The 27,804-nt window shown below is 42.0% G+C and overlaps 1 protein-coding gene across 1 annotated transcript in view; it reads right to left on the reverse strand.

Moving 5' to 3' along the window:
- Positions 1 to 27,031, reverse strand: part of vmn2r1 (vomeronasal 2, receptor 1) — a 28,109-nt gene extending 1,078 nt beyond the window's left edge. Inside the window, exons 1-13 of the mRNA XM_088346174.1 lie at positions 26,808 to 27,031; positions 21,463 to 21,754; positions 19,247 to 19,489; positions 18,975 to 19,166; positions 17,843 to 17,968; positions 15,154 to 15,338; positions 14,963 to 15,083; positions 9,119 to 9,346; positions 8,931 to 9,054; positions 6,714 to 6,874; positions 5,116 to 5,311; positions 4,800 to 5,041; positions 2,565 to 2,764 (exon numbers count right to left, since the gene is read on the reverse strand). Of these exons, the coding sequence (XP_088202300.1) occupies positions 2,565 to 2,764; positions 4,800 to 5,041; positions 5,116 to 5,311; positions 6,714 to 6,874; positions 8,931 to 9,054; positions 9,119 to 9,346; positions 14,963 to 15,083; positions 15,154 to 15,338; positions 17,843 to 17,968; positions 18,975 to 19,166; positions 19,247 to 19,489; positions 21,463 to 21,754; positions 26,808 to 27,031 (2,534 nt within the window). The remainder of the gene's footprint in view (positions 1 to 2,564; positions 2,765 to 4,799; positions 5,042 to 5,115; positions 5,312 to 6,713; positions 6,875 to 8,930; positions 9,055 to 9,118; positions 9,347 to 14,962; positions 15,084 to 15,153; positions 15,339 to 17,842; positions 17,969 to 18,974; positions 19,167 to 19,246; positions 19,490 to 21,462; positions 21,755 to 26,807) is intronic.
- Positions 27,032 to 27,804: the final 773 nt, after the last annotated feature.

Raw genomic sequence — 27,804 nt, forward strand, 5'->3', positions numbered from 1 at the left:
AGTAATCCAAAAGTAATTGAAAGTAATCCAGTTAAAGTAACCCTACCCAACCCTGATTATGGCAAGTCACGATAGTCTTTTGCCATTACTCGCAGCAAAAGATGACGGACAAGACCTGAGATTATCATAGACATTGCTAGGAATTGGAAAACCAAATCTCTACTTTCCTTCTTTTGACTCCACCTGGTGACGGTGTGATTCACAATGGACAAAAACTTGATCTAGAAGAGTTTTGACCAGGTTTTTTTCCCTCCCAGAAAAATGACTTGATTCCTCGAATGAAATCTAGGATATCTTGGTAGCTTTGCTTATTTGATGAACCTTCTTGTCATTCATTTGAATTTTTATTGAAATTTTAAGTGTACTTAAGTGTATTATTGTGACAAAAAAAGATTTAGGTTGATCCTAAACTCTAGCATAAAAATACGTTTTGCGACTAATAATGGGTTTATCAACCGAAATCCGAATAGGTAACTGTTCATTAAACAGAAATAGAAATGATGGGTGAGTGGCTGGATCCATTAACAACTAGGGTCGTAGAGGCACCATTTCCTGTGGTGTGTCTTGGGCAGGGTTGGGTAGGGTTACTTTAACTTGATTACTTTCAATTACTTTTGGATTACTCCAATACCAAATATGCTAATAAAAGACAAAATAAACTAAATAGGCAGCACGGCAGCGCAGTGGTTAGCGCTTGTGCGGCACAGTTCATGTCATGGGAACCTGTCGTGGGTTCAAATCCAGCTCCAGACTTCCTGTGCGGAGTTTGTATGTTCTCCCCGTGCTTGCGTGGGTTTTCTCCGGGCACTCCGGTTTCCTCCCACGTTCCAAAAACATGCATTTCAGGTGAATTGGCCGGTCCAAATTGTCCCGAGGTGTGAATGAGCGAATGAGTTGTCTGTCCCTGTGTGCCCTGCGATTGGCTGGCAACCAGTTCAGGGTGTCCCCTGCCCACTGCCCGGAGATGGCTGGGATGGGCTCCAGCCCCCCGCGACCCTAATGAGGATAAGCGGTACGGCTGATGAGATGAGATGAGAAACTAAATATGACAAAAGTTATGAATCACAACACGTGGTAAGCTTTCTCTCCTGGCTTTGATCTCTTTGATCTCCGGCAAAACTAACATAAAATGCGACAGAAACAAAATGAAAATAAATCCAAACAGCTTGCCAACATCATTTTTGCCGTTCTATGTATTCCGTTACTCCCCAAGCCTGCACAAAATTTAGTCATTTTATTCATATTTAGTTTATTTTGCCTTTTATTAGCATATTTGGTAATGGGGTCATCCAAAAGTAATTGAAAGTAATCTAGTTAAAGTAACCCTACCCAACCCTGGTCTTGGACAAGTACAGCCTGGTGGCGCCCGTTCCTACCCAGGCCAACAAATGTTTCCACCTGGTCTCGAACCGGGGACCTTTTGAATATGCTAACCACTGCACTACAGAAATAAAACGGGGTTATTTAAGGAAGATTACCCAAACTCAGAACGTCACATTCAACATCTTAAACTTTAAACCAAGTAAGAGTGTTCTTTTACGACAATTTATGTTAAATGTTGTCTATTGTCTTGTCCATTGTTTATTACCGTAAATTCCGGACTATAGAGCGCGCCTGATTATAAGCCACCACATTTTAAGAGGAAAACCGATTTTGTACATACACAAGCCGCACCTGTATATAAGCCACATGCGCCGACATTTAAACATGTAACACAAACACAAAATTAACCCAAACCCGACTTCAAGTCCCGCAATTGAAACTAAATGTCCTTCATTAAAGTCAGCAGTCCAAAAATCACAGCGGGCAAAATGAACGGAAAATGATACCGGTACTTAAGATTTGATGCAGACCTGCAGAGTTCGGGTCCCGTTGAAAGCAATCCAAGGAAAAAAGTGTATATTTCCAAAGGTAAGGGTGGGAAAAATATATCAGATGAACACATTTACTCACGCAACTCCTTTTTCTTTAACCAACTTTTTACCCCCTCTTCTTTCCTTGTCTGTCCCTCACCTTTAGCGGTCCCCACTTAAACTCGGCACCCCGCGTTTGTTCCGCCCCTCATATTTCGTTCAACCGTGCAAAACATATCAGAATAAGTGTCTAAAATAAATACAAATAAATACATTCCAAAAATATACAGTTGCAAATACATATTATACATGGGTTACACATATTTACAAAGAAAGAGGGTACACCGAGATAGTTTTCAAAGCTTTAATAATAATAATATAGCTTTGACAGGGCAGTTAATGGTAGCAACACTTACATAGATTGGCCGCATCACTAGATAAGCAACACTCGAGCGCCGCTAGCGGCCGTTAGAAAAATTACATAAATTGGCCGCATCACTGAATAAGCCGCAGGGTTGAAAGTTAGGGGAAAAAGTAGCGGCTTATAGTCCGGAATTTACGGTAAATGGATTTTTTTCAAATGATTTTTGACTCTGGTGATTCCTCTATTAATTTTACCACTCATCAAACCTACAACTAGTCCAGTAACTGCTTCCCTTTGCCTAACGACATAGGTGCTACAGGTCTACTAAGCATTTACTGCTTTCTCACCTGAAGTGGTCTTCAAGTTTTCTAGCCAGGAAAGCAAAGATGAAGGCCAGCACAGCCAGTAGGATATCATAGGCGAAGATGCAAGAGATGAAGACCACAGAACCTTCGCTGCATTCCAAAATGATCTTCACGTTCTGAGCTGAAGTGTTCTTCACGGGATAGGGCGGTAGGACGATGAGCCACACGGTACAGGCTAAGGCCTGAATGGGAAACCAGTGCGCAATAAGCCACTTGGCGTCATATGCGGCGGTAAAAACAAAGGTACGTGGTGTTTTCTTATCAGAGAAGATACTGTGTATGCTACAATTAAAAATGTTTGATATCATTTTTTGAAGCTTGTATATCTGTAACAGGTGTAATAATAGCTTTTGTTTTATTGAAATTCCTGCTGAAATATGTGTATAGTTTTTTGGTAAGTGTCATGCAATGATGAGTCCAACAGTGCCACCTGCTGGTATCGGGTGGGGTTTGTTTTGGCTTTTGACGTGACTGGAAGGCGGGGTTTTGTTGGCAGTCTACAGAGCCAGCTGCCAACGGTAAGACACATCTTTTGGTGCTCCACAAAAGAAGTTAATTTTAAATATTATAACGAATGAGATGAGATCAAAGCCAGCAGATAAGCTAATGTTGTGACTCATTTCATCTGCAGAAACTGTAATAAAAACCTCATCATCCAGTCCAGCGTCAATGTGGATCTTTTGGTGGGACAGGTACACCGCGGTTACATTGGTGCCGTGACCCGTGACTTCTATGTTAGCTTTCATCTCTTTGATCTCTATAAGGGGAATTAACATTTTAGCACAACAGAAACAAAACGAAAATAAATCCAAACAGCTTGACAACATCAATCACATTACTGTGCATGTTGAGAGATTTGTCAGCTGTGGTTATAATGTTTAAAATTAACTTTTTTTGTGGAGCACCCAAGAATGTGTCTTACTGTTGGCAGCGGGCTCCGTAGACTGCCAACAAAACCCCGCCTTCCGGTCACATGTCAAAAGCCAAAACAAACCCGACCCCATACCAGCAGGTGGCACTGTTGGACTCATCATTGCAGGACACTTACCAAAAACTATACAACATATTTCAGCAGGAATTTCAATAAAACAAAAGTTATTATTACACCCGTTACACTTGTATATCAATACTGATACCTCTTCAACTGATATACATCAACAATAAAAACTAACATCATTCCATTTTCCTCCCCTTGTTCCTGATTATTCAGGGATTGGCTCCCATACACAGTCGTACGGTATATGATGCGACGATAGGTACACAGTCATTAGGTGACCAAACCACCCAGTTCCAAACCCTAATGCCGAGCACCATAAGGGAGACTGTCAGGACCAGAACGGAAAGAGGACCCAAAAGCGTTAAGTTTCTCACGAGTTTCATTGGAGGAAAGAGAAAGGGCTGCGCCCACAATGCGGTGTTTGCTGGACATGGAAAGCAAGTCGCTCCTGTACTCGGATGGTGCTCCGAACGTGAAGTGGATCTTCTGTAGCGAGCGATGGCGGTGTCGGGGACGGAAAAAAACGGGTTGGTAGCCGGGACTGGGGGAGCATGGCGTGGTCGGGGTCGGAAGTGAGTCGTAAGCCAGAATGGAATAGAAGACATAGTCTGGGACAAAAAGAGGTCGTAAGCCGGGACGGCAGAGCAGACGTGGTCAGGATCGGTTGAAGCCGGAGACAGACGGGAGCAAAAAAACGGGACAGGTGGAAGTCAGGGTCGAAAAAGGCTTGCTTAGTGTTCACTGAGGTTTGCAGACAGACTGACAAAAGGGGACAGACAGGACTGGATTCAAATACTGACAGGGAGCCAATCAGAACCCGCGGCAGTTGGCGCCAAATGAGCAGGCACAGCTGAGTCACATCAGTAATCATAACAGTAGACAACGGGTACCAATGGTGTAAGTCCTAGATGTAATCAGCCAAGGCTCAAACCGGCAACCTCCCAGTCCTTTAGGACGCCCTACCCGAAGGCCACTGAGATGGTGTTTCAAAAACTAACACCACTGACTTATACAATTCCTTCCTCACAGAGAATTTTGAAGAAATAGTTCTGAATCCTAACAGAACATCAATAATATCCCTCAAATTTCTAATTCAAATTTCCAAATTGGCCACTACAAGAGATAAAGGTATCAGCCACCACTGCATGCACACCTCTGATTAAAGAAAAACAAACAAAACAGAGATAAACAGTGAAGAATGATAGACCCTTTTTCTTAACCTGAATAAGCGTTGCCACAGCAGCTATCGCCCTCTGTTGGGCGAAGGTGAGACTGTCACGCTTGACACGAGTAGCGAGGTCATTAAACATTGTAGAGTTTGTCGCGATGACATCCGGGGGACCGGTATTGGCTGCCGCCTCAACCGCAGCTTTGGCAGCTTTGGCAGCTTTGGCAGCAGCCTTTGCTTTGGCACGGGCCGCTTTCAAAGCCTGAGCTCTCAGCATCAGCAGCACCGCCTTGCCTTGGAAAAATAAAAGAGGCTTTTGAGTATGGATAATCTATGACCCAGAACATAGTAGTCATTTTTTGTCTTACCCATGAGAGAAGAAAGGCACAGAGCGAAACCCAAAGCCAGACAAACTTGGCTGGCCATGCAGCTCCAGTGTTGAGGCTCTCCCAAAAAGAGAATGGAGCAGAGGAAAGTCACCATCAGCGAGAAGAGCAGCGAAAAGCTCAGCAGAGCATCGTTGGCTTTCACCAAAGGAGTGCCAGTATGTATGACAAACACCACCTGCAAATCAATGGCTCTTTCAAACAGTTCTTCACAATGACATAAGTGTTGCTTGATTCTGGTGAGGCACAGTCAGATTTACAAATAAATGAACCCGCATCTTATTCATAATTTTAATGTGATAAGTTGATTCTGTTTTGCGATTGGACACCTGCAAAGGAGATTGCATGAGATGCCAGTTCATTATGGTGACTATTATACCTCACTGTTGTTCTGTATTTTGACTGTTACGCATTGTTTACATCAGGGCTCTCCAACGTGGTGCCCACAGGAACCAGGGTAACTTCTAAAGACAGCTGAGGTGCCTGCGGACCTGTTCTGAAAATAGCTCATCAGTGCTTGACCACTGTGATCTTCTGGTAACATTATTTTAGTGGTTGCCTGAGTCTACTTAACCCTACTTCCAATAATTAACCTGATAATAACATAGTAACAACATAGTAATAAAATGATATGTTGTCATTTTAGAAATGCATATCAAACTGGGTGCCCTTTTTTAAATCTAAGCTTAAAACACACTTCTACTCTATAGCAAATGAATAACCTATACATTTTGTGGCCAATATCTCTGTATTATTTGTAATTGCAACATCCTTTGCCTGGTAATCCTGAAAGGGGGATACCACATGTGCGGTCCTTTCTTAAGGTTTCTTCATTTTCCTCATGTTGAGGTTTTTGAGTTTTTCCTTGCCCTCAAGTTGTTTCCAGATCAGGGGATGGTGTAATAATAGTCTGAAATAATAGTCTGTGCAATAACCTGTGCAGCCCTTTGAGACTCTTTGTGATTAAGGGCTATACAAATTTAAAAATGACTTGACTTTTCGCTAATTACTAGCAAAAAGTAGCTCTCAGCTGGAAAAAGGTTGTAAACCCTGGTTTACATTATTGTCACTATCGGCCTATAATTGCTTGATTTTTACCTTAAGAGCATATCTGATTTACCTAAGAGATTTAATAAAAATAAAGGGCTCAGGGGATACATTTTAGAACAGATTTGTAGTTTAGCCCTGTGAGAGATTTTTTTGTACAGGCTTCTCTTGCTTTCAAGATTCATTGATGTCTTCTCTCCCTATTTTGAGTGTCTACTAAACGATACATGCATCAGATTGGCAATGAAACAAACATCATATAAACTGAAGAATATGAAAAAAAAAAACTAACTTAGAAAATAAAGTCTATGTTTTTTCCTTATGAATAAAAGTATCAATAGATACTGTATGAAATCCAAAAATCCATACAGCGAGAAAAAAAATTACTGGACGGCTTAACTTGCTGGTAGCTTGCGAGTACTATCATCGATGCGATACTGCCATCATAATGAGTGAGGCACAGCCTCCCCTGCCTCCCCTGACCGCACGTAACTGGTTCTGCAGTCAGAAGAGGTTTCCTTGCAAACTCTCACCGCGACGCCAATGGCGACAAGGGCTCCGAAGGCAGAAATGACGATGAGAGTGATGCCGAGTGGCTCCCCGAATGCCAGGAACTCGATGATCTTCGGCACGCAAGCGTCGTGAGCTTCGTTGGACCAGTGATCGCCACCGCACAGGACACACTCACGGGCGTCTGACCACGACAACAATAATATTCAAATATTACCGTGTGTATTATTTAGCGCATACTTTCTGTAAAAAAACTTCATTTATTAAAACATACATATTGTGTCGTGGTTACTGATGTGATTCACCTGTGCCTGCTCATTTGGCACCAACCGCCGGGGGTTCTGATTGGCTCCCTGTCTCTATTTGAACCCAGTCCTGTCAATTCCCTGTTGTCAGTCCGTCTGCAAACCTGTTTTTACAAGGCAAGCCTTTTTCGACCCTGACTCCCGCCTGTCCCAATTTTGCTCCCGTTTGTCTCCGGCTACAACCCATTTTGATCCCGACCATGCCTGCTCTCCCGTCCCGACTTACGACCCGTTTTTGATTCCGACCACGTCTTCTCTCCCGTCCCGGCTTACGATCCGTTTCTGAACCCGACCACGTTTTTTGCTTTCCTGTCCCGGCCTCTGACCAGTTTTTCCGTCTCTGACACCGCCATCGCTCGCTACGGAAGATCCACTTCCGTGTTCGGATCACAATCCGAGTACGAAAGCGACTTGCCTCTCGCGTCCAGCGAACACCGGATCGTGGGCGCAGCCGTTCCTCTTTTCTTCAATAAAACTTGTGAGAAACGTAACACAATTGGGTCCTGTTTCCGTTCTGGTCTTGGCATATTGGTCTAGACCAGGGGTGTCCAAACTACGGCCTGCGGGCCATCTCCGGCCCACGGGTCAGTTTTTATTGGCCCGCAGCAAATTCTGAAAATATAGTTGAATATGGCCCGCACATGGCGCTTGAGCTCAACTCTGTTGCACTTCTCCGTTTTAACACTAGATGGAGCCAGTAACGGAAAAGGTGCTTCTCCACCCATGCATTTTGGATCCCCTGAACTGAACATTCGATATAAAAGATTTATCTTTGAATTGTTACCTTTTACTTTTCTTACAATATTATTCTCAATTGTTTCTGTTATATTTTTTTTTATCTAACTTGTTTTTCTAGCACAATAAGGAAGTAACTCAGGCATTTGTCTTACAAATAGAATGACTTCATAAGCATTTAGCCATTTAGATTGCAGACCATAATGCACGATGCAAAATCATAACAAAATGTACTGCTTTATTGCAAGGGATTACTGTAATTAAATTGTTCACAGTATTAACTTTGCAATTTCAGCAATTCTTTTTAAATTTGCTAAACTTTTAGCCGTCAGAATTAGAAAGAAATTACAGACAGAACAAGATATTTGCTTTTAGAAAATTTCGGGTGTGTTTGTTTTAATTAAAAATTGTGGTATTGTATATATTCCATCCATCCATTATCCATACCGTTGATCTACAGTAGGGTCACAGAGGTGCTGGAGCCCATTGCTTGTCTTCAGGCAGTGGGCAGGGGACAACCTGAACTGGTTGCCAGCCAATCCCAGGGCACACAGAGACAGACAACTCACTCACTCATTCACACCTAGGGACAATTTGGACCGGCCAATTAACCTGACATGCATGTTTTTGGGATGTGGGAGGAAACCGGAGCGCCCGGAGGAAAACCACACAAGCACGGGGAGAACATGCAAACCCCGCACAGGAAGGATGGTAGCTGGATTTGATCCCGTGACCTCAGAACTGTGCCGCGCATGTGCCAACCACTGCGACGCAATGCCGCCCATATATTGTACATATTGTCCACGTAAAATACGTTTTAAATTCATATATCTTGGTCTATTTTTTACACATAAAATGACAGGAACAGGAGTCCCTACTATTTTTCTGACTTGTTGTATTTCATATAGCACAGCGGCTGAGTGGTTAGCGCATCCGCGGCACAGTTCTGAGGTCATGAGATCGAACCTGTGTGGAGTTTGCATGCTCTCCCCGTGCTTGCGTAGGTGTCAGGTCAATTGACCGTTCCAAATTGTCCCTAGGTTTGAATGAGTGAGTGTCTCTGTCTGCCCTGCCCACTGCCCAAGGACAGCTGAGATGGGCTCCAGCACCCCCGTGACCCTACTGAGGATAAGCGGTGCAGATAATGGATGGCTGTATTTCATATTTACATTTCAGGCAAAAGAAGACATTCATACGAACTTGTCACGTTGCTGATCTCGCCGTCAGCACACGGGATGCAGTCGAAGCAGCAGACGGGTTCTCCCTGTCGGATTCCTTTCCTGGTTCCAGGCGTGCAGTTCTCACTGCACACTGACCGAGGAGGCTGAAGAGCAGGGATACCCTCAGGTGACATTTCCAAACCTGGTTTAAAAAAAAGTGCTACTGACCTCCAGTTCCTCGTTGTTCCAGACAATCGAATCATTCCTTATGACCATTCTCTCCTCTGGAGGGGCAGAGCCGTTGTAGTGCCCCACAGTCAGGTAGGATATTTCCCCGTTACTGTCCACCACCCAGTTCATGATGTCATAAAAACCCTCCACATCTCCGTCGGTGAAGAAGACTTCTTCGTTTGTGTGTGGCACTTTGAAACGAACGTTCTTCAGGTAGTACATCAGCTACGATACATTAAATGACACAAGATAGAAGTGACCCAAGTGAGTGATCCATTTACACTAAGCGAAGAACAATACCAGATATTTGTATGTACTCTGTGTTGATAAGTTAACACTAGAACACCCAGTGTTTTTTCACACATCGTCTAAACCAGGGGTCTCCAAACTCTTTGAAGCTGAGAGCTACATTTGTTACTAATTAGAGCAAAAGGCACCCAGTGTGACCTGTTTTTCTAAAGTAACATCCAATGTTTCTTCTAATTTTCCACGGGTCTGAGCGTTCACACAAAGTCGGTGAGCGACGCTTGAAACAACAGTGAGCAACCATAATCCCAAGTGTGGCAAGATAATTAATTATCAAACATGTCCAAAACTTGACATCAAGTTACATTTTGCTGAGTTTCCGGCAATGCAAAATTATTTTCCTCTTTTGAATGAATTGACTCATGTACTATTACAAACGTCGTTTGTTCTTACAATTCTTTCACAACATATCCATTTCTTTTTATTTCCTGATATATTTTGTCGCATAATATTAACATTTTTCGGGGCTTATTTAGCCGGTTGTAGGATACAGAACTGTACATAATCACATTTTTTAGTGGAAGTACAATGTTGGCAACAAGATTCACTTCATATAATTGGAAATTATTTGAATGCAACTTTTTATTCTTTTGTCCGTGTTTTTTTTCAACTTTTTTTTTAATTCCTTTAAAAATCTTTTTGTTCTCTATTTACTTTTTTTCCTACATTTCTTTATTTTCTTTTATTCTGGCTTTTTTTCTAAATTTTTCCTTCTTTTTTTTCCCTTCTTTTGGTTTCTTTTTTTCTCAGCTTTTCACTACTTTTTCATTTTGGTATTTGTTTCCTTTTTGTTCTATTCCCCCCTTCCTTTAAGTCATTTTGTGCATAATTTTACATAATATTTGGTCATGTTGAGATTAATGAAGCGAAAACAACCCGAAGAGCCGTTTAGGACCCGAGAGAGCCGGTTCCTTTTAGTGAGCCGAGCCGAAGAAGCCGGTTCTCGACAAACTCTACTAACGTTACTCAACTTCGTTCTCCTTCGACTCGACTTCAAAATACCACATTTAGGACACAACGTCAGGGGAACCCGTGTATTTTTACCTTCATGCACTGTAAGTCGCTTCTTAATTAGTAATTTTGAGCCCTCATTTTTGTGCGCTGGCTAGATTTTCTTGTGCGCTGAAAATGTGCGAGCAGTGCGCAATTGCGCACGCGCGCAGCTTAAAGGGAACACTGGTAACAACTTATTATGTTATTACTATGTTGTTACTGTGTTATTACCAGGTTAATTATTGGAAGTAGGGTTACATAGACTCAGTCAGCCACTTAATTCATCATTTTTCTCAAAAATCACAATGACCAAGCTATTTTCAGCTATAGGTCTGCGGGGCACCTAAGCTGGGTGGCCCAGGTGTCAGCGGGCACCACGTTGGAGACATTAAGTCCCAACCCATGTAGGGTCAATTTCACCCTGATAAAAAAAAAATAATAACATATTTGTCTAACTCGAATCAGTTACTCGTCGTATGTAAATGTATCCATCCCCAGGTAAATGTGACTTGTTTTTTTTCTATTTAAATGAGAGAACCTACAGAACCTGTAGCAGTCAATTGAGAGAAGAAACCTACAGAACCTACTTGTGAAGAACAGAATGTCGTGGCTCTCTTAAGTTTCCAGTTATCTCTACAACTCTGATTTTTCTTTGACAAAATGATTGGAACAGATAGTTCTTTGTCACCAAAAACATTCATAAGGTTTGGTTCTTTTATGACTTTATTATGGGTCAATTACGTGTCGTACTGTCTACTTGTGTGTCTGAGTGTAGTGTGTTCCAGCATCTCATCTCATCTCATTAGCCGTACCGCTTATCCTCATTAGGGTCGCGGGGGGGCTGGAGCCCATCCCAGCAATCAGCGGGCAATGGGCAGGGGACACCCTCCCTGAACTGGTTGCCAGCCAATCGCAGGGCACACAGGGACAGACAACTCATTCGCTCATTCACACCTAGGGACAATTTGGACCGGCCAATTCACCTGAAATGCATGTTTTTGGAACATGGGAGGAAACCGGAGTGCCCGGAGGAAACCCATGCAAGCACGGGGAGAACATACAAACTCCGCACAGGAAGTCTGGAGCTGGATTTGAACCCACGACAGGTTCCCATGACATGAACTGTGCCGCACAAGCGCTAACCACTGCGCCGCCGTGTTGCGTGTTCCAGCATGTTTTTTTTTTTATTTAATCTTCTAGACCAGGGGTGTCAAACTCATTTTAACTCGGGGGCCACACGATAGAACAAACATTCTGTCGGGGACTAGTAGATTAAAGAGAAAGAAAAAGAGCGATAAAGTAATAAAGAGAAAGAGTGAGGGGAAAGGAGAGAGGGAGAGACAGAGAAAGAAAAAGAGAGAGAGGGAGAGAGCATGAGAAACAAAAGAGAGAAAAAGTCGTGAGAGAGGGGAAAAAATAAGGGAGAGGAGAAAAGAAATCCAAAGAGAATTAGAAAGACAGAAGGAGAGAAAAGAGAAAATAAAGCGTGAAGGGTAGGAAGAGAGAAAGAGAAAAGACAGAAAAGGAAAAAAGGAAGTTAGAGCAAAATAAGTTAAAAAGACACAGAGAGAGAAAGAGACAAAGCGCAACAAAGGAAGATAAAAAGAGAGACAGAGAGTGGGAGAAAAGGGGTGAAAAAGAGAGATAGAGAGAAAGAAATACAAGTACAGTGTCTTTATGAGAGGCACCTGGCTTTGGCAACATCCAGTTGACATATTTCAACCTGCAGCTCGTTTTTCTCTTGCGCTACTCTGAGTGTTGTCTCGCGGGCTGGATTCAATCCCTTAGCGGGCCTGATCTGGTCCGCGGGCTGCCTGTTTGACACCTGTGTTCTAGACACTTAGGGTTGAGAGTAACGTAATTTCAATTCTCTGTTTATGCTGCAGAATTAACAATAAACAAGGGGGCTAAAGGACAGGAAGACGGAAAAATAACTAGGCTGACAACATCAATGAATGGACTGGTGCTAACACACGACTTAAAAACAGACCAAATCAATCAGCGGTGAGGAAATCTGTCCAGAGTTACGTCCTCAGTGGTGCCCTGATGACCCAAGCGGTTAAGGGATCGTAAACCGTGACAATTAAATTGTACTGCGATATTATCAAATTTTTAGCCCATTCACCTATATTTTATTTATTTGACTATAAGGGATTTTATACAATTTTATAAAAATTACGTTTGTTGAATGCCGTGGGGAATTTTCACAGGAAAGGCTTGGGGTCAGTGCGGCCTAGACAAGAAGGATGTTTACAGAAAACAGCAAGAACGGGGACAAGGGCGGACGCCGGAGGAGCCTGTGACGCGGGAAAGGAGACATTGTTTGGAGAAGTTGTTCTGATAAGCTTTCTTGTTGTGAGTTTCCTTTAGACATGGCGGCGCCTTTCGGCGAGGAGGTGGTGAAGCTGGCACCTGACCCGCCCCATGGGAGGGGCCTCTGTGACGCACTGGTCAGACGAGGTGGCGACTTGGTGGAGGCCACGTGGGGAGTTTCTGGCCCGCCCATGTGGGAGGAGCCAACACCCCAGCTTGTGAAAAGACGTGGGCAGAAGACAGAAGTTGGAAGAAGAGATGGGAGATCAGATCGAGAATGAGAGGGAGGCTCGACGAAGACTAATTAGACCAGGGGTGTCAAACTCATTTTAACTCGGGGGCCACACGATAGAACAAACGTTCTCTCGGAGGCCGGTCTAGTAGATTGAGGAGAAAGAAAAAAAGAGAGATAGAAATAATAGAAGGAGGGGGAGAGAAAAAGAGAGTGTGGGACAAGGAATAATAGAAAGGGAGAAAAAGAGAGAGAGAGAGAGAGAGAGAGAGAGAGAGAGAGAGAGAGAGAGAGAGTATGAGAGAAACAAGAGAAATAAAAAGAGAAATATTGAGAGAGGGTGAAAGACAGAAAGGAAGGAAACAGGAGAGAAAGAGAGAGGGGTAGAAAGAGAGAAGGGGGAAGCAAGAGAACGAGAGAAGGGGAAAGTAAGAGAAAGAGAGAAAAGAGAGAGAAAAGGAAAAAAGGAAAGGAGAGCTAAATAAGGTAAAAAGACACACAGAGAGAAAGAGACAAAGAAGAACGAAGAAAGAGAAAAGGAGAGACAGAGAGAGAGACAGAGAGAGAGACAGAGAGAGAGAGAGAGAGAGAGAGAGAGAGAAATATACTAAAGCATCTTTATGAGAAGCACCTTATTTTAGCAACATCAAGTTGACATATTTCAACCTGCAGCTCATTTTTCTCTTGCGCTTCCCTCAGCGTTACCTCGTGGGCCGAATTCAATCCCTTAGCGGGCCTGATATGGCCCGCAGGCCGCCTGTTTGACACCCATGAATTAGAGAAATTCGACAATAATTCTGCTAATTCGATGGAATTCACTTAGTTAAATACCGTATTTTCCGCACTATAAGGCGCACCGGGTTATAGGGCGCACCCCGAAAAAATAGTTTTTGGTCCTATTTTTGACATACATAAGACGCACCGGATTATAAGGCGCTACAATGGGAACGTCGACAAAACAGTCAGATAGATCAGTCCAACTTATTACCCCCTTAACATTCCCAAAGCTTGCAAAGACGCAAATACGGGTCGAGAACACGTGCGGATGCGGTGTCCGTACGATGTCACTCAAATGCATCGTTCCATCATTCGGAAGGTTAAAGTCTTGGGATTCAAGAAATGCCAACCATTCCTTAGTTTCTATTTTCTTTTTCGCTCGCAACTTTACTGTGCATATGACAATAAACACTTGGAATTGAGTTTAATTTAAAAATAGAAACTCCATTCCATCCATTATCTGCACCGCTTATCACAGAAACATCGAGTTCAGTCTGAAACAAGATACAGGGATAATAAATAGCCGGAGTAGCTCACCGAAGTCATTGTGTTCATAATAACGTGCAGCCAATGTCCTCTTATATCCGTGAGTGTAGTAAATCCAGGAGAATAAAATATTTACAAATACAGAATAGTAAAAAAATGCTTTCTGTATGCAGTCAACCACGAGCTATACACATTCATCTTTTTCGGCCAATTGTAGGCTTTGTTTTGCTGTTTAAGCCTATGCCAGCCTGTAAATGAGAAAAAGGATCCGCCCCTTGACCTCCGAATAACTTTAGCCAATAGAGATCGATTCAAATGATGATTGACACATTGGTTAGCCAATGAAACGCCGGTAAATAAATCCCAGCATACACCGCGGACTACTTGGCGTTCGGGGGAAAATCTAGTCGGCGGCTGCAAGTTATTTGGAAGACTTTGCGACTTAATGTTGATCCATAAATAAGGCGCACTGTATTATAAGGCGCATGGTCAGCTTTTGAAAAAAATAAAGACTTTTAGGTGCGCCTTATAGTGCGGAAAATACGGTACTTTAAGAAAATAAATCTACCCCTGTGTGAAAATGTCGGCTATTCTCGTTCATTTTTTCATAAAGAAACGAAACGTTTGTGTTTGGTTAATGGAGTCAGATAACTAATTCGAACAATTTGGTAAATGCTACATTTTTTTAATAGTTTTTTTCCCTAACACTTGACAACATGCCGGAAAATGCGTACCTGCCACGGTTCAAACTTGCTGATGTCAGCACAACCGATTCCGATGAACGGCCCTTTTCCCGGTTCGCAGTGCTCTAGGTTGTGCAAAGCATGAGCCACAGCATACACCGCTTTGTACACACTGTGTAAGAAAACTCCACGTTAAAAATACACCTACGATAGCAAAATCGACATAAGTCAGCGCTAGTTACCTGTAAGTTATTCGCAGCTGAGATACATCAGAATAGGTGTTGTTGATTTGAGCTAGGGACTCACTGCCTGTACACAAATCGCCAGGAAGGACCCCAGCCGATTTGGACAGGGTCCCGTTGAATGTCTTGGCTCTTTCTTTGGACTTTCTTAAGGCTTTTCCATAATCCAGAGTGCAATTAAATACCTGAAAAAACACACATTGTGAGGTAATCGGTCTCTGTGTTTTTTTTTGTTTTATTTATTATCCAACAAAGTAAATTACAATTTATAGGTTTCATACAGCAAATGTGCAGGGGTTTTTTCTAGCCAGCGGACTAGCTATCTTTTGAGCTTTGTAGCTAGCTATCTTTCTACATTTTTAGATATTTAGCAGGCTATTTAGCAGGCTATTTAGCAGGCTATTTAGCTAGCTTTTTACATGTTTTGCTTAGTATCCAGCTAACATTAAATAAGCATCTGCTTCTGACTACCCCTTTTCGAACATGTCGTGTGACATTATTTTGTTGTTGACTCATGGTTTTTGTCCTGTTTTTATTTTAATGTTTGAAATAAAAGTTTTCAAGTTTTCAGTTTTCAACGTTTTTGTTCTCTAGTTATCATGCTAAATTTAGGCGTCCTTTATAGCTTGCTATCTAGCTTTTTTAGTTTTCTATTTAGTCATTTAGTAGGCTATTTACTTTTTTAGCAAGCTAGCTCTTTTTTCAGTTTTTTACATGTTTATCTTTCTAGCCAACAATCAAGCTACCTTTTTAGCTATTTAGCTATCTGTGTAGCTTTTTATATATTTGCATGCTATCTAGCTAGCTTTTTATATTTTTTGCTTGTTTTAAGCTAAATTTTGGCCTCATTTCTAGCTAATCATCTATTTATTTATTCATTTTTTAGCTCTCTATCTGGCTATTTAGTTGGATGTTTGCTATTTTAGCTCGCTATCTAGCTCCTTTGTCGATTTTTTAACTGTTAATCTTTCTAGCTACCTATCAAGCTACTTCTTGGCTCTTTAGCAAGCTATCTAGCTAGCTTTTTACATTTTTTTTATATTTACTAGGCTAACCTTTGACCTCATTTCTAGCTTATCATATAGCTTTTTTTAGCTTTCTATCCGGCTATTTTTTCCGCCTTTTACTTTTTTATCTACCTATCTAGCTCCTTTTTATTTATTTATTTTTACCTGTTTACCTTTTTAGCTATTTAGCAAGGTAACTATCCGGCTTTTTCTAGCTAGCAAGCTAACTACCTTGCTTTTTACATGTTTTGCATACTATCCAGCTAAAATTTTACCCTTTTAGCGAGTTATCAAGCTATATTTTGCCCTCCTTTCTATCTAACTATCTAGCTTTCTTTTAATTTCAATCTGACTGTTTAGTTGGCTTTTTACTCTTTCAATCAGTTTTCTTGGGCCTTTTTAGAATTTTACCTGTTTACTTTTCTAGCCAACTGGCAAGCTACCATTTTAGCTATTTAGCAAGCCATCTAGCTGGCTTTTTACAGGTTTTGCATACTATCCAGCTAACATTTATACAGTGGAACCTCAGTTTTCGAACGCCTCTCAGTTCGAACAAATTGGTTTTCGACCCAAAATTTAGAAAAATTCTTGCTTCGCTTTTCGTTCAAAAAATCGGAGTCGAACGCCAGTACGCTAGGGGCGATGCTGAGCGGCGTACGGGTGTAGATTGCCCCCACCCCTCGTGAAGAACTGTTGTCACGTGAGCGCGCACTTCTTTTTGCTTTCGTTTTTAATATCGGTGAATGGAGTGTTATAACCCCTAATTATGCCTCGGAAGAAGGTCGGTGCAAGCAGCAAAGTTGCTACAGGTGAAAAAAGAAGAGTAGTGCGTACAACTATTGCATTTAAGAAAGAAATAATAGCAAAATATGAAGAAGATGTGCGAGATTCCCTTCTTTCGAGGGAATAGAGCATGGCCTCTGCAGACCACCACAAAGGTAAGAAATCCTATTCATAAATCTTTTCTTTATCCTTTAACCGCTCAGCACTTGTTGTGGAGACCCCGGTGCTAAATAACGTGTAAACGACCTGATTTTTTTATTTTTACACGTTCATGTTGGCGTAATCTTTCGTATGGAAGATTACGCCAACGCGAACGTACGATTAGCCTGGGTTAGCTTCATGTTTACGTTCATGGTAAGCCTTCAAGGATTTGGAACGGATTAAAATGATTTTACATTACTTTTAATGGCAAAAACGATTTTCGGTGATCGACCAAATTGGTTTTCGAACAGGGTTCTGCGACGGATTATGGTCGAGAACCGAGGTTCCACTGTACCTTACTTTTTGCTAGTTATCAAACTAAATGTGGGCCTCCTTTCTAGCTAACTATCTAGCTTTCTTTAAATTTCTATCTGGCAATTCAGTTGGCTTTTTACTCATTTGCCTACCTATCATGCGCCTTTTTAGTTTTTTACCTGTTTACTTTTCTAGCTAACTATCAAGCTACCTTTTCAGCTGTTTAGAAAACCATCGAGCTAAGTTGCTCTCATAGAAATTAATTTTAAACCGCATGCCCTTTAGGTCTGATAAAGGTTGGAGACTCCTGGACTAGTGGGACTTGAACACTGGACCCTCAGATCAATGGCCTGATACTCCACCAACTGAGCTACACAACCTCTGAACACAAGTGTTCTGTTTACATTTTTGGAATATCACATCACCCGGATCGGCTTCATTACCGTCTCCCAGAATTCTTCAGTAAGGGGATCAGCATAAGGATCCAGATCAAGTAAATGTTGTTGGAGATCAGGAATGTCAGCCCTCTTCACCCCAAAACCAATCGTGCCACCAAGCACAGAGCTCACCTGGAAACACATAGTCAAATAATAGCCAACATTGAGTGATTAAGTTAGGATAAATATACTATAGGTCAGGGGTTTCTTGTGTAGCCCCTCCCTTGCCATTTAGCACTAGAAATCCCAGGAATTTTCTTACCCGTGCAGAATGACCAGCGGACAGCCAAAAGGCCGTGTTATTTAAAACGAAAAACTCAACAGCCCATCTTGTCACCATTGTTCTGTGAATGCGGCAAGGCGCGTTTGTTCAAACGGAATGTGGTGGGTGGTGCGCAGATGTAAAAAAAATACTAAAATTTTACTAGGAATGCGTACCGTGGATGCAGCACCGGTTTTAAAACAAGGTACAAGCAGAGTTATTTTGTAAATATGTCACAAAAAACTGCAAACAAAAAAGTTTATGGACGTATTTTCCTTCAGCGCATTGGGCGCGTGTGAGAGGGAGGGGAGCATTTCTTATTTCGAATTTGTCTCTATTTACAAAACTAAATAACAATTTAAGTGATTCAAAACAGGGACCTAATATATTATTTTATCTTCATTCTGATCAGGAAAAAATGTAGACATTTTACAAAAATACTACGACATTGATAATATGATCCCAAAATACTATTATTACAGAAATATTACAACAACGATACTACAAAAAGTCAACTACCGTAATATTAAAAAAACAGAACCATTACAAGATACTAGTATGGAAAAATATCAAAATATTTCTACAAAAATACCACAACAGTGATACTTAAATACACAGATCTTGCTATATAAATATTACAACAGAAATACTACAAATATAATGCTACATAATAATTACAACAGAAATACTACAAATCACTGTCTGTCTGTCTGTCTGTCTGTCTGTCTGTCTGTCTATCTATCTATCTATCTATCTATCTACCTACCTACCTACCTACCTACCTACTATCCTTTTTGGACTCATCAATAGCAAAGTACAGTAGTGGTTCTCAGCTCGAAGAACGTTGGCGCCCCCTGCTGTTAGAATTAGACGTACTGCAGGTTGGTTGATGAGAGCTGAGGTGACCCAGGCCTCACTGGCAATCCAAGTGCGATTGGTGACGTTTTGTCGGATCAGCTCCGTCACTAAAGGACTGAGATCTACGTCTGATGAAAATACAACAACGATCTTGGCCGTGGATTCGATAACCGTTTGGACGATTCGCTTGATGTCTTCAGGAGAATCCACCTGAAAATTGGGAGGAATTAACTGGACTTGACAGTAAACGCAACACAAGACGGGTTGCGAGCGCTAAAATGCTAACGAACCTTGGGCAGAGTTTCCGAGAAGGAGATGCAGACACCGGCCTCTTCTACTTGCTCCTTGAAGTCTTGGATGCCGTATTTGCCGTAGTCGTCGTCCGCGGCTATGGTTCCGACCCAGGTCCAGCCGAAGTGCAGCACCAGCTGGGCCATCGCTCTCGACTGGTTTTCATCGTTGGGGATGGTCCTCAGGAAAGTCGGAAACTGGAACTTGCTGTTAAGAGCTGAGGAACTTGAGGCGTAGCTAACCTGAAGAATGGTTAAATAAGAATGAGGGAGGTCCATGTTCAAATATTGTAACCCCTGGAGAACTGTATTAACTGGTACCTCTACATACAAGCTAAATTCATTCCGGGTTAGCACACACTTGAAAGGTCCCTGGTTCGAGACCTACTGATCGATGGGTGCCACCAGGCTGTACTTGCCCAAGAAACACCATAGGAAATGGTGCCCCTACGAGCCTAGTGGTTAAGGGATACAACCAACGATTGAAATTGTCGTGTGAATAGGTTCCCGTAAAAAGAGGTACTACTGTTTTACTGGAGAGGGATGGTCACCTGCAGGCTATACTTTCCCAAGACACACCACAGGAAATGGTGTCCATACAACCCCAGTGGTTAAGGGATCCAATCAACCAACCAAAGAAATTGCCATGTGTAGAGGTACCTGTATAAAGAGTACTACTGTATATACATCTGGTTGGTTGGTTGGCCTGTAGAGGGACAGGTGCCACCGGGCTATAATTCCACAAGACACACCACAGGAAATGGTGCCCCGATGACCCTAGTGGTTCAGGGATCCAACCATTGAAACTGTCATGTGTATGGATGCCCATATAAAGAGGTACTACTGGAGAGGGATGGTCGCCACCAGGCTGTACTGGCCCAAGACACACCATAGAAAATGGTGCCCCTACGACCCTAGCGGTTAAGGGATCCAACCAACGATTGAAATTGTTGTGTGAACAGGTTCCCGTAAAAAGAGGTACTACTGTTTTACTGGAGAGGGATGGTCACCTGCAGGCTATACTTTCCCAAGACACACAACAGGAAATGGTGTATATACAACCCCAGTGGTTAAGGGATCCAATCAACCAACCAACAAAATTTCCATGTGTAGAGGTTCCCGTATAAAGAGTACTACTGTTTATACATCTGGTTTGTTGGTTGGCCTGTAGAGGGACGGGTGCCACCGGGGTGTAATTCCATAAGACACACCACAGGAAATGGTGCCCCTACGACCCTGGTGGTTAAGGGATCCAACCATTAAGATTGTCGTGTGTAGAGGTGCTTGTATAAAGAGGTACTACTGGAAAAGAATGGGCACCACCGGGCTGTACTTGCCCAAGACACACCGCAGGAAATGGTGCCCCTACGGCCCTAGTGGATAAGGGATCCAACCATTGAAACTGTTGTGTCTATGGACGCCCATATAAAGAGGTACTACTGGAGAGAGATAGGCGCCACCAGGCTGTACTTCCCCAAGAAACACCATAGGAAATGGTGCCCCTATAACCCTAGAGGTTAAGGGATCCAACCAACCATTGAAATTGTGTGTACAGGTTCCCGTAAAAAGAGGTACTACTGTTCTACTGGAGAGGGATGGTGGCCACCAGGCTCTACTTGCCCAAGAAACACCATAGGAATTGGTGCCCTTACGAGCCTAGTGGTTCAGGGATCCAACCATTGAAATAGTCGTGTGTAGAGGTGCCCGTAAAAAGAGGTACTACTGTACTACTGGAAAGGGATGGTCGCCACCAGTCTGTACTTGCCCAAGAAACACCATAGAAAATGGTGGCCCTACGGCCCTAGTGGTTAAGGGATCCAACCAATGATTGAAATTGTTGTGTGTACAGGTTCCCGTATAAAGAGGTACTACTGTTCTACTGGAGAGGGATGGTCGCCACTGGGCTGTACTTGCCCAAGACACACCACAGGAAATGGTGTTTATACAACCCCAGTGGTTAAGGGATCCAATCAACCAACCAACGAAATTGTCGTGTGTAGAGGTGGCTGTATAAAGAGTACTACTGTACATACATCTGGTTGGTTGGTTGGCCTTTGGAGGGACGGGTGCCACCGGGCTGTAATTGCTCAAGACACACCACAGGAAATGGTTCCCCTACGACCCTAGTGGTTCAGGGATCCAACCATTGAAACTGTCGTGTGTAGAGTTGCCCATATAAAGACGTCCTCATGTATATACAGTACATATACATCTACCTGTGGAAAATGATAGAGTCCCAAGATCCTGGCAGTGGCAATGGACAGGTCCGAGCCCCCCGCCCCAACAAGAGCAGCGAGGGGTGCCCCCGTGCCACAGCGGTAGTTCGGCACTGCCTCGTCTTGGCCGGTCAGGTACGTGAGGGTGCCCTCCACCGCTTTGGAGATGGTGAAGCAGGAATCATAGATGACGTAGCCTAGGTCCGTGTTGGGTAACAGATCATCCTTGCTGTTGATTTCATTGATGGCAAACAGCATGGTCTGGGTCCAGCGGAAGGTTCGGAAATTCATCCTAGCGTGTGATTGGAGGAGGAAGATTTGATTTGAGAATTGAGTGCCTGTTTCAAATTGAGTTACCGTATTTTTCGCACTATAAGGCGCACCTAAAAGCCTTTATTTTTTTCAAAAGCTGACCATTCGCCTTATAATACAGTGCGCCTTATATATGGATCAATATTAAGTCGCAAAGTCTTGCAACTGATGAAAGCAGCCGCCGACTAGATTTTCCCCTGTAGGCGAAGAAGTCCGCGGTGTATGCTGGGATTTATATACCGGCGTTTCATTGGCTAACCAATGTGTCAATCATCGTTTGAATCGATCACTATTGGCTAAAGTTATTCGGAGGTAAAGAGGGCGGATCCTTTTTATCATTTACAGGCTGGCATAGGCTAAAGGGGCAAAACAAAGCCTGCAATTGCCCGAAAAAGATGAATGTAAATAGCATGTTGGGTTGACGGCATAGAGAAAACAGTATTTTACTTTTCTGTACTGTATTTGTAAATATTTTACTCTCCTGGATTTACTACACTCACGGATATAAGAGGACCATGGTTGCACATTATTATTGAACGCAACCACTTCGGTGAGCTACTCCGGCTATATATTTTCCCAGTATCTTGTTTTAGAGTGATATCGATGTTTCTGTGATGGGTCTTTTTTTAAAGTAAACTTAATTCCAAGTGTTTAACTGTCATATGCACAGTAAAGTTGCGAGCGAAAAAGAAAATAGAAACTAAGGAATGGTTGGCATTTCTTGAATCCCAAGACTTTAACCTTCCGAATGATATTCGGAACGATGCATTTGCGTGACATCGTACGGACACCGCATCCGCACGTGTCTACGACACGTATTTGCTTCTTTGCAAGCTTTGGGAATGTTAAGGGGGTAATAAGTTGGACTGAACTATCTGACTGTTTTGTCCATGTTCCCATTGCAGTGCCTTATAATCCGGTGCGCCTTATGTATGGAAGATATAGGACCAAAAACTATTTTTTGGGGGTGCGCCCTATAACCCGGTGCGCCCTATAGTGCGGAAAATACGGTACTCTCCAAAAGGACCAGAATTGTAACAAGCCATTCCAGTATAATGGATCCAACACACTCATCCCGTTAAAAAAAACATATTTCATACCTGTCAACCTCCATAGCTCCATGCCCTTACAAAACGCAAAATAATCTTCTCATCTCATCTCATTAGCTACACCGCTTATCCTCAGTAGGGTCGCGGGGCAAAATAATCTTACACCATATTTTTTTTTTCAAACGTGTTTATTTATGTAGTTTAACATGTTATATTGTACATGTGTTTCGTTATATCATATATATTGTTAATTAACATTTTGTTGTGAGATACTGAGTTGCTCGACATGAATGAGGTTTATTATAAAAAAAAGTTCAAAAATTAAGTAGCTTGGACGTTCACTGAAGAAGGAAAAAATAGATGCAAATATAAATAAGTAGAATAATACATTTTCTTATTCAAATTATTAAATCATTTTCTCCATTAAATTATTGTTGGTAATATACTTTTTTCATTTTCTCCTTTTATACTTCCTTTTTTCTTAACTTCTTTCTACAACAATAATACCGTATTTTCCGCACTATAGGGCGCACCAGGTTATAGGGCGCACCCCCCAAAAAATAGTTTTTGGTCCTATATTTTCCATACATAAGGCGCACCGGATGATAAGGCGCTACAATGGGAACGTCGACAAAACAGTCAGATTGTTCAGTCCAACTTATTACCCCCTTAACATTCCCAAAGCTTGCAAAGAAGCAAATACGTGTCGTAGACACGTGCGGATGCGGTGTCCGTACGATGTCACCAAATAAACATTTCTTAGTTTCCATTTTATTTTTTGCAGGCAACTGTGTAGACAGCAAAGTAAGAATTTTATCCTGCAAGGAAACGGGGTTCCTTACTGTGCATATGACAATAAACACTTTGAATTTAATTTAGTTTAAAAATAGACTCATCACAGAAACATCAAGATCGTTCTAAAACAAGATACCGGGAAAATATAAATCCGCATAGCTCACCTAAGTTCTCTTGCAGCCATCACGTTCATTAATGATACATAACCATGGTCTTCTTACAACCGTGAGTGTAGTAAATCCAGGAGAGTAAAATATTTACAAATACAGAATAGTAAAACATGTTTTCTCTATGCCGTAGTGCAACCCAACTGTGTGATTCACATTCATCTTTTTTGGCGAATTGCAGGCTTTGTTTCGCCCCTTTAGCCTATGCGAGCTTGTAAATGATAAAAAGGATCCGCCCCCTTTACCTCCGAATAACTTTAGCCAATAGTGACTGATTCAAATGATGATTGACACATTGGTTAGGAAATGAAACGCCGGTAAATAAATCCCAGCATACACCGCGGACAACTTCGCCTTCGGGGGAAAATCTAGTCGGCGGCTGCTTGCATTAGTTGCAAGACTTTGCGACTTAATATTGATCCATATATAAGGCGCACTGTATTATAAGGCGAATGGTAAGCTTTTGAAAAAAATAAAGGCTTTTAGGTGCGCCTTATAGTGCGGAAAATACGGTAATTCTTAATATAATGCATCAAAGCAAGTGAGCCGTTTGAGAGCTGGCTCTCTTTAATGAGTCGAGCCAAAAAAGCCGGTTCTCTAAAAAGAGACGGACTCCTTTCACTACATAACTACCACATGAAATCCGAGGCGGCAGACGCATGCGCACAGTAGCATCAAACCGCTCGCTTCGTATGCAACGGGAAAAAAACAACGATACCGAGATAGAGGCTACCGCGGCGAACTCGTTTGACTTGATTGATTTGCAGTTTCGTGATAGTCGGTGTATAACGGATGATACCCATAATTGACAAATTTGCGTTTTTTCGTACAGATTTTCTTGTATGTCGTACACGTCTTAAAATGCATAATAAACGTACTTTGTACGGCAAAACATGACATGTATGATATTTTTTATTTTAAATGTGTGTCGCGTTTTCGTCACATTAATTTGTCACGGGTTTAAATACCTTCCCATAACGATCATTTATGAATTGTGCCATGCTCAAAGGTAACTTGCCACCAAACAAGATGCCATTGTACCAGAAGTAACTTGAATAAAAAGGAACCAGAAGTAGCATTACATATTCAGAGCTTTCACCGGAAGTCTGTGGGTTATAGCCAATTTGACAGTGATAGGGCGTCAGGGCCTGCAAGGCCCTCTCTGCTGACCAAAAAGTTATAGGAATCGTGATGTCAATTATATTTTTTCCATCAATACTTAAATTAAATATTTCTCGATTGTTTATCAGCTTCCTTTTATTGCTTCTTCCTGGTTGTGCTGCTTCCATATATTGTCATTCATATTTAAGCATTCAACCAATCACATTTCCGCCGTTAGTTGTTCCCAGGCTGGGATATCTACCCAGAGGCCTTTATATAAAACCCTGAATGCCGTGTACCCTAAAACAAGTTTTCAAGAAATCAATTGGTTTGGCCAAATAGATTCTGAATTGGACCCTGTGTCACGAGGACCGGACCAGAACGGAAGCAGGAAGCAGGAAGGGAGAACTCATTTGCGTTGACGATCAAAACTTTTATTTAGCAAAATAAAAGTTGTCCAAAACTCAGGGACAAAACAACACAAAAACAGGCTTTTACTCAAAACGTGAAAACACAGGTTTCCTCCGAATCAAACAAAACAGGACAGAGCAAAACAGAACGGAAAATGCAGACAGAAAATGCAGTGAGCCAGCACCCGCAAAACCCAAACCCCCCTTAAGAAGCAAACGCGCAAATTAGGCGATCTGCTTCAGCTGGTGCCCAGGGGGCGGGGCCAGCCGGTCGCCACGGCGACCATGCTGGACACGACACCCTGAGCTCCTGCTAGTGGGTCTAGGGTAGCTGTTTTACAAACTATAATTGGCTAGGGGGCGGTAATCCACAGAAGGAATTGAACAAACAGCCATTAAACTAAAAGGAAAAATGTTTTTGTGTTGATTTAATAGAGAAATGCCGGACGACTCCGAAGCGAAACAGCCTTTCACACGAGGGAAAAAGTTTTGTTTGCCACTTTCAGCATACAGGTGATATATTGAGTCTGAGGCCTGAACCGATCAAAATTTCGGGCCGGGTCTTGCCTAAAATGTCAAGCATTATGTTCGGGTTCGACCGAGTTTCTCTCTCGCTGACTTTTGATTACTTTATTATCAGGGTTGGGTAGGGTTACTTTAACTTGATTATTTTCTTTAATTACTTTTGAATTACTCCAATACCAAATATGCTAATAAAAGACAAAAGAAACTAAATATGAATGAAATGATGACTCACAACACGTGGTAAGCTTTCTCTCCTGGCTTTGATCTCTGGCAAAACGAACATAAAATGCGACAGAAACAAAATGAAAATAAATCCAAACAGCTTGCTAACATCATTTTTGCCGTTCCATGTATTCCGTTACTCCCAAAGGCTCCTTTTATTAGCATATTTGGTATTGGAGTAATCCAAAAGTAATTGAAAGTAATGAAATGAAATGATCTGCATTTATATAGCGCTTTTCAAGTCAATGACTTCCCAAAGCGCTTTACAGTGTGCTTCACATTTCCCAATAGCGGCCTTGTATTGCAGCCATGTAAGACGCTAACCTGCTTATTGGGGGTTTTAGGGGTTCAGTGTCTTACCCAAGGACACTTCGACATGTAACACGGACAAGCCGGGATTCAAACTGGGATCCCTCGATCCCAAGACGAGCGCTCTACCTCCTGAGCTACTGCCACCCCCAAATATCCAGTTAAAGTAACCCTACCCAACCCTGGTTATTATTTACCTGTCATTGTTCTACTTTGTCTCCGTTTATCCAGTCTTCTTTAACCTAGACATTGTTACAAAAGACGATTTGAATATTTTAATAAAGAGAATTAAATGATTTGACCTACCTGTGACAAAATATCAAAATAATGGAATCTTTCTCCATCTTAATCAAAACATACTATTAACTATCAGGGTTGGGTAGGGTTACTTGAACTGGATTACTTTCAATTACTTTAAAAGTAATCCTGTAACCCTGTTAACTATCTTGACTTACCCTTCACAATCTGAGGACACAGGCAGCCCTGAAGTGTTCCCAGCATTCGAAGTAACCCTCATGTGGACGGGAAACATCCCTCCAATGACGACCTTCTTCTTCTCCACATCCTTGTAGCCACTCAGGTTGAACTTGGCCTTCAGCTTGCACGTAGCCTCAGTGGAAACGGAGGTGTAAAAGTGGAAAAAGACGCTTAGTAGGAGAAAAAAGTGGAACGGTTCCATGTCAAGACGCTGTTGACGAAAGGCAGAAACGTTTTGTACTCTAAAGACTTCGGAGGAAGGAGCGAGGAGCATCAGGTGTTTATTGGGTCCCCAAGGGAGAAGTTATGGCTGGGAGCTGGAGATTTGAGAGAACAAGTATATGAAGCTGTTATCATACTTGGACCCAAGAAAAAGAACTAAAATTTGTTTTTGTTTTTTTCTTAAATTTTGTCTGAGGTATCTGTTAATCAATGATGAACAGTCAGGGTTGGGTAGGGTAGGGTTACTTTAACTGGATTACTTTCAAGTATGCTAATAAAAGACAAAAGAAACTAAATATGAATTAAATTACTAAATTTTGTGCAGGCTCGGAATACATGGAACGTCAAAAATGATGTTGGCAAGTTTGGATTTATTTTCATTTTGTTTCTGTCGCATTTTATGTTAGTTTTGCCGGAGATCAAAGAGATCAAAGCCATCAGAGAAAGCTTACCACGTGTTGTGAGTCATGATTTTGTTCATATTTAGTTTCTTTTGTCTTTTATTAGAATATTTGGTATTGTAGTAATCCAAAAGTAATTGAAGGTAATCCAGTTAAAGCAACCCTACCCAACCCTGTGAACAGTGAGGTTTGTGTCTGGTGAAGCACAGTCAATTCTAAAAATAAATTAAACTACATCTTCATCATTTGATCGGAAAATCAAGAAAGCAATATGTATATTAACTGTAGTATAGACAAATGTATTGTCTTACTTTAACTTATAAATTATAGTGGCTTGCGAAACTATTTGGCC

The sequence above is a fragment of the Urocampus carinirostris genome, chromosome 10 (genome assembly GCF_059441175.1).
Source record: "Urocampus carinirostris isolate Australia breed hairy pipefish chromosome 10, RoL_Ucar_1.0, whole genome shotgun sequence".
Lineage (NCBI taxonomy): Eukaryota > Metazoa > Chordata > Actinopteri > Syngnathiformes > Syngnathidae > Urocampus > Urocampus carinirostris.